The sequence below is a fragment of the Vipera ursinii genome (assembly GCF_947247035.1).
Source record: "Vipera ursinii genome assembly, chromosome: 7".
In the NCBI taxonomy this organism is placed as follows: Eukaryota; Metazoa; Chordata; class Lepidosauria; order Squamata; family Viperidae; genus Vipera; species Vipera ursinii.
Window position 1 is genome coordinate 2,608,720 of NC_139521.1, and position 12,603 is coordinate 2,621,322.

A 12,603-nucleotide genomic window follows, 5' to 3' on the forward strand; every position below is an offset into this window, starting at 1 on the left:
AACATTTATCGTGACTCGTATTCACCGTTGGTCTTCAACGTTCTAGACAAAACATTCAGCGTGCCAAATTAGGAGATGCAAGCCCCTTACTCAATATCCCAAAATCATAGCACACTTTTGATTCTCGATTAAAAGTGTTGTTCTTGAATCCTGTTGTTCAATTACATCCCGTCTGTAATCCAAATCAAGAAGTGAAAGCAACCTCTGAAATTATAAGATATGTTGGCTTGAGAAAGTCCAACGGGTTCATTTCCTTCCAATATAATTCAATAGTCCTCTTTCTAAATCGAGGAAGGATGGAAAACCAGAGAAAATATAAAAATAAACTGGTCCTAAGGTGTTATGTCTGGTTTAATGAAGAGAAGGACTAGGTGTGACACAATAGCAGTCTTCCAGTATCTCAGGGGCTGCCCACAAAGAAGAGGGAGTCAAGCTATTCTCCAAAGCACCCGAAGGCAGGACAAGAAGCCACGGATGGAAACTCATCAAGGAGAGAAGCAACCTAGAACTAAGGAGAAACTTCCTGACAGCGAGAACAATTAACCAGTGGAAGAATTTGCCTTCAGAAGCTAATAACTGATAACGTAGGAAGATAAAACTCAGGAGCCTTATTATTATTGTCTGTCACATTGATTTTCTCAAATGTTATTTCATTTCTCTATCTGTCCCTTCTATTCACTGAAATGGCGTAGTGCATCTTTGACGATGGCCTATAACTGCAATAAAATCAGTTGATTATTTGATCAACCATAAGAGGTGATGGCCAGATTATCTTGATAGATTTCACATTGTGACGTCCATTTGGCGAGACTCTCTCTCTCTCTCTCTCTCTCTCTCTCTCTCTCTCTCTCTCTCTCTCTCTCTCTCTCTCTCTCTCTCTGTGTGTGTCTTTTTTTTAGGGTTAAAAATTTTATTTATCAAAGCATAAAATACAAAACTATACAGAGAAATGAAAATAAAAGTAACATAGGAGGAGGAAAAAGGGGAAGAGAGAAAAATGTGGAGTAGAGGGGAAAAGGCATTGACTTCCCACTCCTTTTGGTGCAGTAGAATAAAGTAACAACCTAAAACCTCAACTTTTTACTTTTATACAATAATACATACTAGAACACCAAGCCTATCTAATCAGTAAAACCCAAAATCAAAGTTTCATTCCCCCTCCCCGACACACACACACCTCAAAGCACAAAGTCCAGAAGCGGTTTCCAAGTAGAAACAAAATTAATTGTCTTCTTCTCTTTAATCAAAGCAATCAACTCAGCCAATTTAGTCCCTTGACGAGGTTCTCCGTGCTCTTTATTCCAAAATATTTGTGTGGGGTTTTTTTTTTGACAATATCCATGTGCTTTCTCTCATTACTGGCAGAACCGTACAAAATTTCAATCCTCTCTTGAAAGCAATCGGTTAAATGAACACCCTGTTTTTCATTCAGGAAACGTTTGAAGTGTATATCTTAAAAGTGGTCCACGCTGTTGCGTCGTCGTTTCTCTCTCTCTCTGTCTCTCTCTTTTCCTGGGTGAGTTAGAAAGCAAAGTATTCACATTTGCTAAGCTTCCCATTGTGGGTGCAGATCTGCTTTTGATGCTCCTGTTAAGAAGCTCTTGATGTTCCTTATGAGAGATAAGGTGGTTAAGTCAAAGTTTCTCCTTTGCCTTTCCATGTGGTCCTCATTATTTCTCCTCCTCTCTCTCTCTCCTGCTCTCCTGCGGTAGTGAAATAATACTGACCAATTCAGAGGAGTGTAATTCCCCAGTCCAGGATGCTCGCACTGATACCCAGAGGCAACAACCTAGCGGTCTGGATGAATGGCGTGAAGATAGCGAAGAAGAATCGGATGACCGCTTCCCAGACCTTGAAAGAGATGATATGATGGTTAGAAGATTCGGGACTTTTCCGAAAGCGATTAGTTCCCTTCTTCCAGCTAACCAATTAGCGATTTGTAATTCTCCATCGCATTGCCCAAGAAAAGTGGCTGGCCAGAGTGAGCCGAAACGTCGGCAGAAAGCAGAAAAAACAGAAAGGTTATTGTGAGCATCTTGTGCCTGTTTTTGCATGGAAGTTTTTTTTTGAGGGTTTTGTGTTCTATCCCTTAAGCAGAAAGGATGAAATGAAACGAGGGGCGGCCAATCAAAATGAACCAGTTGCCGTACTATTCCAGCAGAAGATAATCGGTACGGTAAAAAAAGTTTACTAATACAAGAGACCTACGGAAAAACGATCACGTGTCATTGAGTTTTCCCAAAGCTTTACGCCAGCAGCCAAGGGAAAACGTCATTTGTGTTTGTATTTATTGGCTTGTTGTGTTCCGCAGAAGCTCAAAAGAAAGAGGGACTTGTCGCTAGTTTCATTTTAATCTGTTTGGGTTTAGCATTGTAACTTCATTTCTCCAAAGAACTTTTGCAGGGCTGCTGTAGCTGCTAACCATAGAGTAGAATATCTTTGTTGTCATTGCGTAACTCACAACGAAATCAAGCTCGCATAATGAATGTCGTTCTGATTTGTATGTGTGTGTACTTATTTACTTGTTTATTACACTGGGGGTTGCCTAAAAGGAATTTGGTGCACCCTATCTTGCATTTAAGGGACGCGGTGGCTCAGTGGGTTAGGACGCTGAGCTTGTTGATCAGATGGTCGGCAGTTTGGCGGGTCAAATCCCAAGTGCCATGTAACAGAGTGAGCGCCTGTTACTCGTCCCAGCTTCTGCCAACCTAGCAGTTCGAAAGCACGTAAAAAATGCAAGTAGAAAAATAGGGACCACTACGGTGGGAAGGTAACAGTGTTCCGTGAGCCTTTGGCGTCTTTGCCGGCCACATGACCACGGAGGCGTCCTCGGACAAGCGCTGGCTCTTCAGCTTTGAAACAGAGATGAGCACCGGCCCCTAGAGTTGGAAACGACTAGCACACATGTGCGGGGGAACCTTTACCTTTACCTTTATCTTGCATTTGCAAAAAGCTTAAAACACATGGACTCCCTAAGATAAAACATGCTCAACGTTAGTGCCCTATAAGCATCACGCATTCTAAATCTGTTCTAGACTTCCGGTTGTGACGTCACGGCGACATGGATGCAGGGAAACAGGGCTCTGTTTCCCACGCCCAAATTCTACCTGTTCCTCAGGTTTTAAAACAGACTCCAGGTCATCCTCAATTTACAGCCATTCATTAGTGACCATTCAAAGTTACAGCGGTGCTAAAAAGTGACACATGGCTGTTTTTTCACATTTAGCGACTGTTGCAGCATTCCTGCAGTCACACGATCCAAATCTGGCTGCTCAACAATGGGCGTTTCCTTACGATAGCGTCCCAGTGTTGGGTGATTTGTAACCTTCCCAAAAGGCTTCCAACTAGCAAAGTCAACAGGGGAAAATAGATTCGCTTAAAGACCGCACAAGTCACTTAACAACGGCAGTGATTCGCTTAACCACTGTGGTCATAAACTGTGGGGGAAAAACTGGCCTCGCTTAGCGTTGGAAATTGGGATTGTAAGACAGGCACTGTCTGTGTTGCATGCCGTTCTGTAGGATCAGCCTTGGTCTTCTGTTAGAATAACACTGCTCACGATTGCTTTGACAGAAATGTCTCGTTGCTTTGCGTGACTCCACCTGGTCACGGAGCACCTTCATTTATATCAAAAGATCAAAATGAGCAGAAAAGGGATCCAGAGCGTGAGAAGGTGGGATTTCAGAATCCAGAGAAAGGTGATGTTACGGTGAGAAGAACTGAAGGTCTTTCAAAGCAGGCTGAATCATGCGTCAGTCAGTTGATTCCTCTTCATTTCTCCAAGCAACACAAGAGGGAGGAAGAGTTTATAAGGACTGGACAACAAGCGAAGAGGTCAGACACTTATTTTGGGGTCCCCCACCCCCTCTTCCCCATCTATTCATGCAGAACAAGGCTTCTCTTTGCAGAAAGCATGCCTTCGCTTTCTTTAATTAAACCAACACTGCATTGTCTTGCAATGTCTGGCAAACAAGAATTACTAAAAAAAGGAGCCTATTTGTAGCTCAGGTTGAAACGAGGCATTCTCAGTTATCTCTGAGCTTGGTGACTTTCTGGCAGACATTTCGTGACCCAACTAGGTAACATCATCAGTACTAGAACAGTGTGGCGTTTGCAGAGAGGAGGAGGAGGAGGAGGAGGAGGAGGAGGACTGCAGGGTCCTTGGTGTTCTCTGAGCTTGGTTGTTTTCTTGCAGATGTTTTATGACCCAACTAGGTAACATCATCAGTGCTACAAGAGAGTGGGGTTTCTTCTGGTGCTCCCTTCTAGCACTGATGATGTTACCTACTTGGGTCATGAAACATCTGCAAGTAAACAGCCAAGCTCAGAGAGCACCAAAACCAAGAATTACTTCTAGGTCAGGGGTAGGCAACCTCGGCTCTTTTATGCCTCATGGACTTCAACATAGCATACCTGACTCAGGAATTCTGGGAGTTGAAGTCCATGAGTCATAAAAGAGCCAAGGTTGCCTACCCCTGTTCTAGGTGATAGTAGACTTCGAAGGCTGTCCACAAAGTTGGTTTTTCTTTTTACATTTAACCCGGCTTTCCTTCTCTCACCCAGCCCACTTATTATATTATAATCCTGGGCTTGAGGAGGTCTGTGGTTTGCACGAAACTCTGTTCGTCTAGAATGCTGCGTGTGTCCCACGAAATGCATCTGAATAGTTATGACTTGGGCATAACAAAGACAAAAGATTCGTTTTTTACCAAATGTAAACAGATGTGCACTGAATAACTTCAAAAGAAACGTAATTATCCTGCCCATCTGAAGATAAGCTCAAAGCACTGCATATTTCGCCCGTTGTAGTGTGTCAATATTTGTCCAAAATCAGGGAATCAGCTTTATGGTTGAATGGGATTTCAGTCCAGCACTTGATCCGTTGAAACATACTAGATATCCGGGACAGAAAATGACAGCATAATTTTGGTCTTCTGGAGAGAGCAGCAACTGCTGACTTAGTAGATCAGAAATAAATTATAAAAGACTTTCCCCATTCCACACGGTGTGATGGATGGAAGTTCAACCAACTTTAAACTGGAGAAGAGATCCATTTGTCTCCGACTAGCTCAGCGGTGCTGCGTCTTGGGAAGAAGGCAGAGAAGAGCAACAAAGATGATTAGGGGACTGGAGGCTAAAACATATGAAGAACGGTTGCTGGAATTGGGTATGTCTAGTCTAGAGAAAAGAAGGACTAGGGGTGACATGATAGCAGCGTTCCAGTATCTCAGGGGCTGCCCCAAAGAAGAGGCAGTCAAGCTATTCTCCAAAGCACCTGAAGGCAGAAGAAGAAGCAACGGATGGAAACTAACCAAGGAGAGAAGCAACCTAGAACTTTCCCGATAGTTAGAACAATTAACCAGTGGAACCACCTGCCTCCAGAAGCGGTGAATGCTCCAACACTGGAAGTTTTTAAGAAGAGACTGGCCAGCCATTTGTCTGAAATGATATAGGGTTTCCTGCCTGAGCAGGGGGTTGGACTAGATGACCTCCAAGGTCCCTTCCAACTCTGTTATTCTGCATCCTTGGCAACCTTCTGCCAGTCAATTACATCAAGGATATAAGTAAATTGTTCCAGTACAAATTGCTGGAAAGAATAATGCCTGCCATGGCCCCGGTTTCTTACAATCTGTTAAAGGGGATGCAAAGCAACAAAATTAATAGGGAAAATGGAGGTGCAGATGGAATCCACTGATGTAGCAATTGTTCGTTTACTCCTGTTTTTATCTTTGGCTGACAGGAATCTTTTCCTTTTTTCCTGTGCCACTTATGGCCTCAGTGATCCGGTGGCCACCCATGATGTAGCCATCCCCAAAAAGTATTCCTTTCATTAAAGCCAACGTGCAATTTGTTGGTGCCGGTCTCCTGTAAAAAACAAACAAAACCCAATTCACAGACTGGATAGGTGTGTCTGTTCTGCCTGGGTGGCGCTCACAAGTACAATCGCTGAAAAATACAGTGCTTTTGTGATTTTGAGATAGATAGATAGATAGATAGATAGATAGATAGATAGATAGATAGATAGATAGATAGATAGACAGACAGATACACAGATACACAGATAGATAGATAGGGATAAATGATGAATAGATAGATGAGAGAGATAGACAGATACACAGATAGATAGAGATAAATGATGAATAGATAGACAGACAGACAGACAGACAGACAGATAGATAGAGATAAATGATGAATAGATAGATGAGAGAGAGAGAGAGAGATACACAGAGAGATAAATGATGAATAGAGAGATAGAGAGATAGAGAGATAATGGAGATAGATAGATATTGATAGATAGATAGATAGATAGATAGATAGATAGATAGATAGATAGATAGATATTAATTTTTTATAATCACAAGTGCTTGATATTTTGTCAGCAACATATTGTCTGGGTTTCAATGCCTAGTTTAATGATACCTATTTTTCTAGCCAACGATAAAAGGTACCCCATAAGCTTGAGTCTTCTTTCTCTTTCATTTTCAATGTGGATCTATCCATTTCTGCACACTCTTTTAAGATTTTTTTTTTTAATGAACCCTTCCTCCGTTGGTAAATCTTCATTTTTCCAACATTGAGCGAATACAATTCTTGCTGCAGTTAATGTGTGTAAACTTAAATATGTACGCCCTTTCTCATAATTTCCTACAATTGCGCCTAACAAAAATAATTCTGGCATAAACTCTCTCATTTTGCTTTGTTTTTTTAATGCATGCTCTGCGACATAATCTCAGCCCTTGGCCCCGTGGGTTGGAGATTGAAAGATCCGTGCCGTGTCCCCACTGCCAACTAAAACCGACTCTTTTTTTAGCGTCCTTGCGACGGATTCGGTAAGAGCTGAATCGTTTTGTGCAGAGATCGCGCAAAGCATTGCAATGCAGCCCGAGTACACACTGGAACACCGCAGGCATAGTGTGGCAGGCTTAGCACCAGAGGATGAACTTTCCGTTGTCGACAAGGATATCTCGGACCCCAACGTAATCCAGCCAGAGATGCAGAAACGTCTCGAAATCAGTAGCCAACAACTGGCGACACGAGACGCTGACCCTTTGCAAACGTGAGCCGTTGTCCAATTCGCACGTTGCATCCTAATGTCCATATAAAAGTGTGTGGTGCAGGTTGCCTGGTGTGTGGGGTTGTGTATTAACACGCATGTAGACTGCCAATGAGACTTTGTTGTTAAGAAACCTACGCCAGGCCCGGCAATTGGGCTGGGAGAACAGTGGTTCAAGAAAACGGATAATATTCTCGAGAAATTCGGTGTAAACGTAAGTCGCTGGGATTTTTCTCTGGAGATCTGCTAATTGCCGCTTATAAATTGTATAATCTTGCAGAAATACAACACGGTACTTTCACTTGCAGGATCCCGAAGCGCTACACAGGGTAAAAGTTGTTGATCCCTGTGCACATTAATTATCACAACAGGACAAATGTAGTAACTGCATGGGTGGCTGATCTGGACAACACAGGTAGTCCTCGATTCTTCAACAATTCTTTTAGTGACCATTCAAAGTTACAACGGCAATGAAAAAAGCGATGTAAGACCGTTTTTCACACTTAACGACCATTGTAACTTCCCCGTGGTCACGTGATTGACATTCAGACTTGGCAACTGACTCGTGTTTACGACGGTCGCCATGTCCCCGGGGGGGGGAAGCCAGATTCATTTAACGACCATGTTGCTAATTTAACCACTGCAGGGATTCATTTAGCAACCGTGGCAAGAAAGGCCATAAAAACGAGAGCAAATTCAGTCGACAAATGTTTCGCTTAGCAGCAGAAATGTCGGCCTCCACGTACGTCGAGGACTACCTGTATATTATTATTATTGCTGTTATTTTCTCAGCTGATCTATTAGGAACTGCTTTCTGCCTTCACTTTCACGGTGTGGCTTGCTAACAGGATAATTCCGAATTCTAAACATTTGGGTTTATAAAAAAAACAAACACTGCTTAAAAAAAATAACGTTCTACGGAGTGGGAGAATAAAGTTCTATTTCGTGCGTATTTTTCTGACATGTTAATGCTCTCCTGCCTTTTAAAGCTTCTGTTTCAGAGGAAAACTGATCATTTTTCACTGCAGCCAATGCGTTTGAATCCTTCGTTACCGTCCTGGCCCAGTTTCTCTAATTTTATATTTGATTTTATAGATCCGGCTGCCGAACCCCTGTGTCTGATGATGCAGAGTAAGTTGTCGTGTGTGCCCTTTGGGTACCTTAAAACCACTCAAGCTGCATGCTCTCTGTACTTACTACTAATTTAAAATGCAGCTGATTCCCTTCGATTCTCCTGCTTTCCTCGTCCTTCAGCAGCGCTTTTAACATATATGTTGGCTGTGGCATTAAAGCCCTAACTTTCCAAAAAAAAGCAGCAAAGCATGCAATGGCTGGAAAAATCAAACATTTGCTAATTCACCATGTGATTGTTTTTAAGCTCTGTGGGGCCCGGGATGATTAAAAGAAACTAGAATTCTTACACTGAAGATGTAGCCTTCAAACCTATGAATTTTCTCCTGCTAATAAGACCGGTTCCTTAAAAAGAATTATTATTTTTTTTCTTAAAGCAGTTTAGCTCAGTCCTGTAGCCAAACCCCCAAATCGTTTTATAGAGACAGAAACATTTTTGTGCTTTTCCACATCAAAGCGACTGATAATGCTTACACATTTTTGCATCGGAATCACATTTTTAAAATAACTCTTTTTTCCCCCTGAACTAGGACATTAAATAAATAAACGTGGCAGATATCTGTGCCGAATGGAAGCAGGAAAATGATAACCATCCTTTAATCTGTCTCCAAAATCTCTCTCTCTCTCTCTTTTTTTTTTAATTGAAACCATTCTTAATTTTGTTAATGGCCTCTATTCCAATTTTGCGCTGAGATTAATGGACATATATTAATGCTGACTTTGAGATGCGATATGACAGCAAAATATGCTTGCAGATCTGTAATACTCATAAGAGCTTATTAGAGATAACCGGCCATTTTTTTTTTTTCAAATAAATCCAGTGATTTAAAAAGTCTACCATCTGACATAATGAATTGTAGTATACGTGACTAAGAATTCAACTGAAATAAAACTTTTCTTTAAAGCAACCCAAATTAGAGGCCACCTTTTCACATTCTGCTTTCCAGATACTATAGTGCAAATAGTCCACAACACAGAACAGTTCATTTCGTGGCTGTTCAAAGTTACAACGGCGCCGAAAAAAGTTATGACCATTTTACACACCTACGACCGTCGCAGCATTTAGTTTTTTTTAAAAAAGTGATGCCGTTATATATTTTGCGGAGCTGAAATTTTGCTCGACGCAAAGGTGGAGGAATTGGTTCTCTCATTTGTAACCCCATCCTTATTTATTTCTTAATGTCTTTGTGTATCCTGTTTGTGTGACTGTTAATTGATATGTACCACTCTAGTCATTACTGTATAAATTAATCAATTGAATTCCTTATGCAGGTGACATGTAAATTGTTCAGGGGGAAAAAAACCCAATCTTTATTGAATATGGATGCTTAACAGGTACTTTTTTTAAGGGGGGGGTTTCTGTATAGCTGGCTTCCTCGTTACAGTGGTGTAGGTGTTTTTATTTATTTAATAACGTCTTTAAATAGGAGAGGGACGCGGTGGCTCAGTGGGTTAGGACGCTGAGCTTGTCGATCAGAAGGTCGGCAGTTTGGCGGGTCGAATCCCGAGTGCCGCGTAACAGAGTGAGTGCCTGTTACGCATCCCAGCTTCTGCCAACCTAGCAGTTCGAAAGCACGTAAAAATGCAAGTAGAAAAATAGGGACCACTCCGGTGGGAAGGTAACAGTGTTCCGTGCGCCTTTGGCGTCTAGTCATGCCGGCCACATGACCACGGAGACGTCCTCGGACAAGCGCTGGCTCTTCGGCTTTGAAACAGAGATGAGCACCGGCCCCTAGAGCCGGAAACGACTAGCACGCATGTGCGGGGAAACCTTTACCTTTTACCTTTTTTTAAATAGGAGAGAAGCAGTTAAGGATCTTGATATTAAATAGGTAACCAACAGGAAAGATTAGTGGGGGTGGTATTTTCGTGCAGCAGCAGCCCCTGCTAGTGTTTTGAATGGAAACCTCTCTGACCTCAGAGTCACCCTAACAAAAACATTTCGTTCAATATATTCCATCTCAGTATTATTTCTCTTCCTGCCTTGCCTCCATCAATAGACAGTAGGATTAAGGCAACAAAATGTTCTTCTAAATAATGCCGAAATACAGGTCCTGGGAACCTTAGCCATGTAGCAGATGACAGGTGGTAAGTGAGACCATCTATTCAGCAGAAGCCCATTTTCTTTGGAATATGAAATTTTCTCTTAAAGGAATAGAGCAGAACAGGACAGAATAGACTAGAAAAGAATATTGCGAATGGAATAGAATAGAATTGAAATTAGAATAGAATAGAATAGAATAGAATAGAATAGAATAGAATAGAATAGAATAGAATAGAATAGAATAGAATAGAATAGAATAGAATAGAATAGAATAGAATAGACATTGGAATATAGAACAGAATAGAATAGAAACTAGAATAGAATAGAAATTAGAATAGAATAGAATAGAATAGAATAGAATAGAATAGAATAGAATAGAATAGAATAGAATAGAATAGAATAGAATAGAATAGACATTGGAATATAGAACAGAATAGAATAGAAACTAGAATAGAATAGAAATTAGAATAGAATAGAATAGAATAGAATAGAATAGAATAGAATAGAATAGAATAGAATAGAATCTGTATTGCAAATAGAATACAATAGGATAGGATAGGATAGGATAGGATAGGATAGGATAGGATAGGATAGGATCTTTATTGAGAATAGAATAGAATAGAATTGAATTGAAATTAGAATAGAATAGAATAGAATAGAATAGAATAGAATAGAATAGAATAGAATAGAATAGAATAGAGTAGAGTTCTTTATGGGCCAAGTGTGATTGGACACTTAGAAAGTTAGGATCATGCTTGCAAGTGCTTAGCAACAATCTAGCAAAATAGATTGACATTCCACACAGTAATAAAATTATCTCTGCTTGGTGTTTGATCTATTTCACTAGAGCTGTCTCAGTTCGTATAAGGATTACCAAATGAAATTGATGTGCTTATAACATTAACCTGCATTTCTAGCAAAAAAAAAAAAAAGGAATTCTGTCTATGTGTGCCAGTCCTGAAAACCAATCAGCTGCATACGGTGTCTTTGAGCTGTTCTACTCTGTGCTATCTTTGCAATGCCATCGTTTATCTTGCTTAACATTCATAACCAGCTTCGTAGCTTCATCGTGCAAGAGAAATGGCCATAGAATAGAAAAACTGTTCATTGTTTTATTATGTATGAACATGTCTCAGAGTTTTCCAGGATCTTGTTCTTAACAAAATAACAAGAACGGCCTTTGTGCATGTGCGTTCAATAGAGATGGCTACCTCAGCTTACTCCCTGTTGGCATTTTAACCTAAAATAGTAACGATTTTGTTCTTCTCAACTGTCTCTATAGAGTTTCACTATATATAGTGGTCATTTCAAATATTTCCGAATTTGAGAGGTACATATATAATTCATGGTAGCTTTCTAAGAAAGTTTTTCAAACTTGCTACTTTGGGAGAATGCTGGTCACTGAAGATTGGGTTTTTTCCCCCTGAAATACAGTATATTCTGGGCTGAGAATGGGCGACATTTTTTGGTCCTGAAGGAATAAGGACCATGTGGACAGGTCATCCCTATGGGTGGCTTCTAGGGGTTGTAGCCAACTAGGGCTTGTAGTCAATGCACTTAGAACACAACCCAGTTCCACATCCCAAAGTTGCTCTTCAAAAAACAACTGGGCTTTCTTGATATATATATATTTTTTCCCTTGAAAACGTTTCCCTTCTGATCCAAGAACTGACTTCAAGTCTTCAGCTTGGTCAGTTCTGAAAAAGCTTCTTGGATGAGAAACGAAACGTTTTCAAGGGGGAGGGGGGAAACCCGAAGAAAGTTGAGTTGCCTTTTGGAAAAGCACCTTTCCGACAACCATGACCTGAATGAGTGAGAATCTCTCCATAGAGAATCCATCAGATCTCATTTTGGATAATCATTCAAGACTTCTTGCAATAATACCTCGTGATGTGTGAAGTCAGAATCAAATTCCTTTCTCCTTCTTTCCCCTTTTTAAATACCAGTTTCACTACACCTCAGTTTGTAGTTATCATGAAACTTTTAATACATTGAAAACCAGAAATTCTGGCTTAAAGTTGGCTATTTATCAGGCCACTAAGCCACAGGGACCTAGCTGAACTAAGCTGGGTTCAACACTGCCTGCAGAGATCCAGGTTACCCCTGCAGAGGTGGAGAATTGATGGCACCACCAGTGAACTTTGAACTGAGGAGGGCCTCTACATTTATGAGTAAATCTTCAGTAAAGTTTTAAAAATCACCGGTACAAGCAATGAGTTTTGACGTTTTTGAAACCCCAAAGAAGGGACAGTTGAGAAATTGAACAAGGCTGTCTATGGAGGATTGCGCCGAATTCATGCAATCACGTTGAGCACAAGAATCGCTTTGGACATGCTTCGGTTTGGCTTAAGCGGCCAACTTGCACGTACGTTAC

General features: G+C 40.9%; 1 protein-coding gene across 1 annotated transcript in view; it reads left to right on the plus strand.

The window, feature by feature from the left end:
• LIMCH1 (LIM and calponin homology domains 1) overlaps positions 1-12,603 on the plus strand; it is a gene marked incomplete at both ends in the record, with an annotated part of 108,430 nt that overhangs the window by 52,804 nt on the left and 43,023 nt on the right. Inside the window, 4 exons of the mRNA XM_083368054.1 lie at positions 1,713-2,021; positions 3,574-3,834; positions 6,812-7,057; positions 8,150-8,185. Of these exons, the coding sequence (XP_083224180.1) occupies positions 1,713-2,021; positions 3,574-3,834; positions 6,812-7,057; positions 8,150-8,185 (852 nt within the window). The remainder of the gene's footprint in view (positions 1-1,712; positions 2,022-3,573; positions 3,835-6,811; positions 7,058-8,149; positions 8,186-12,603) is intronic.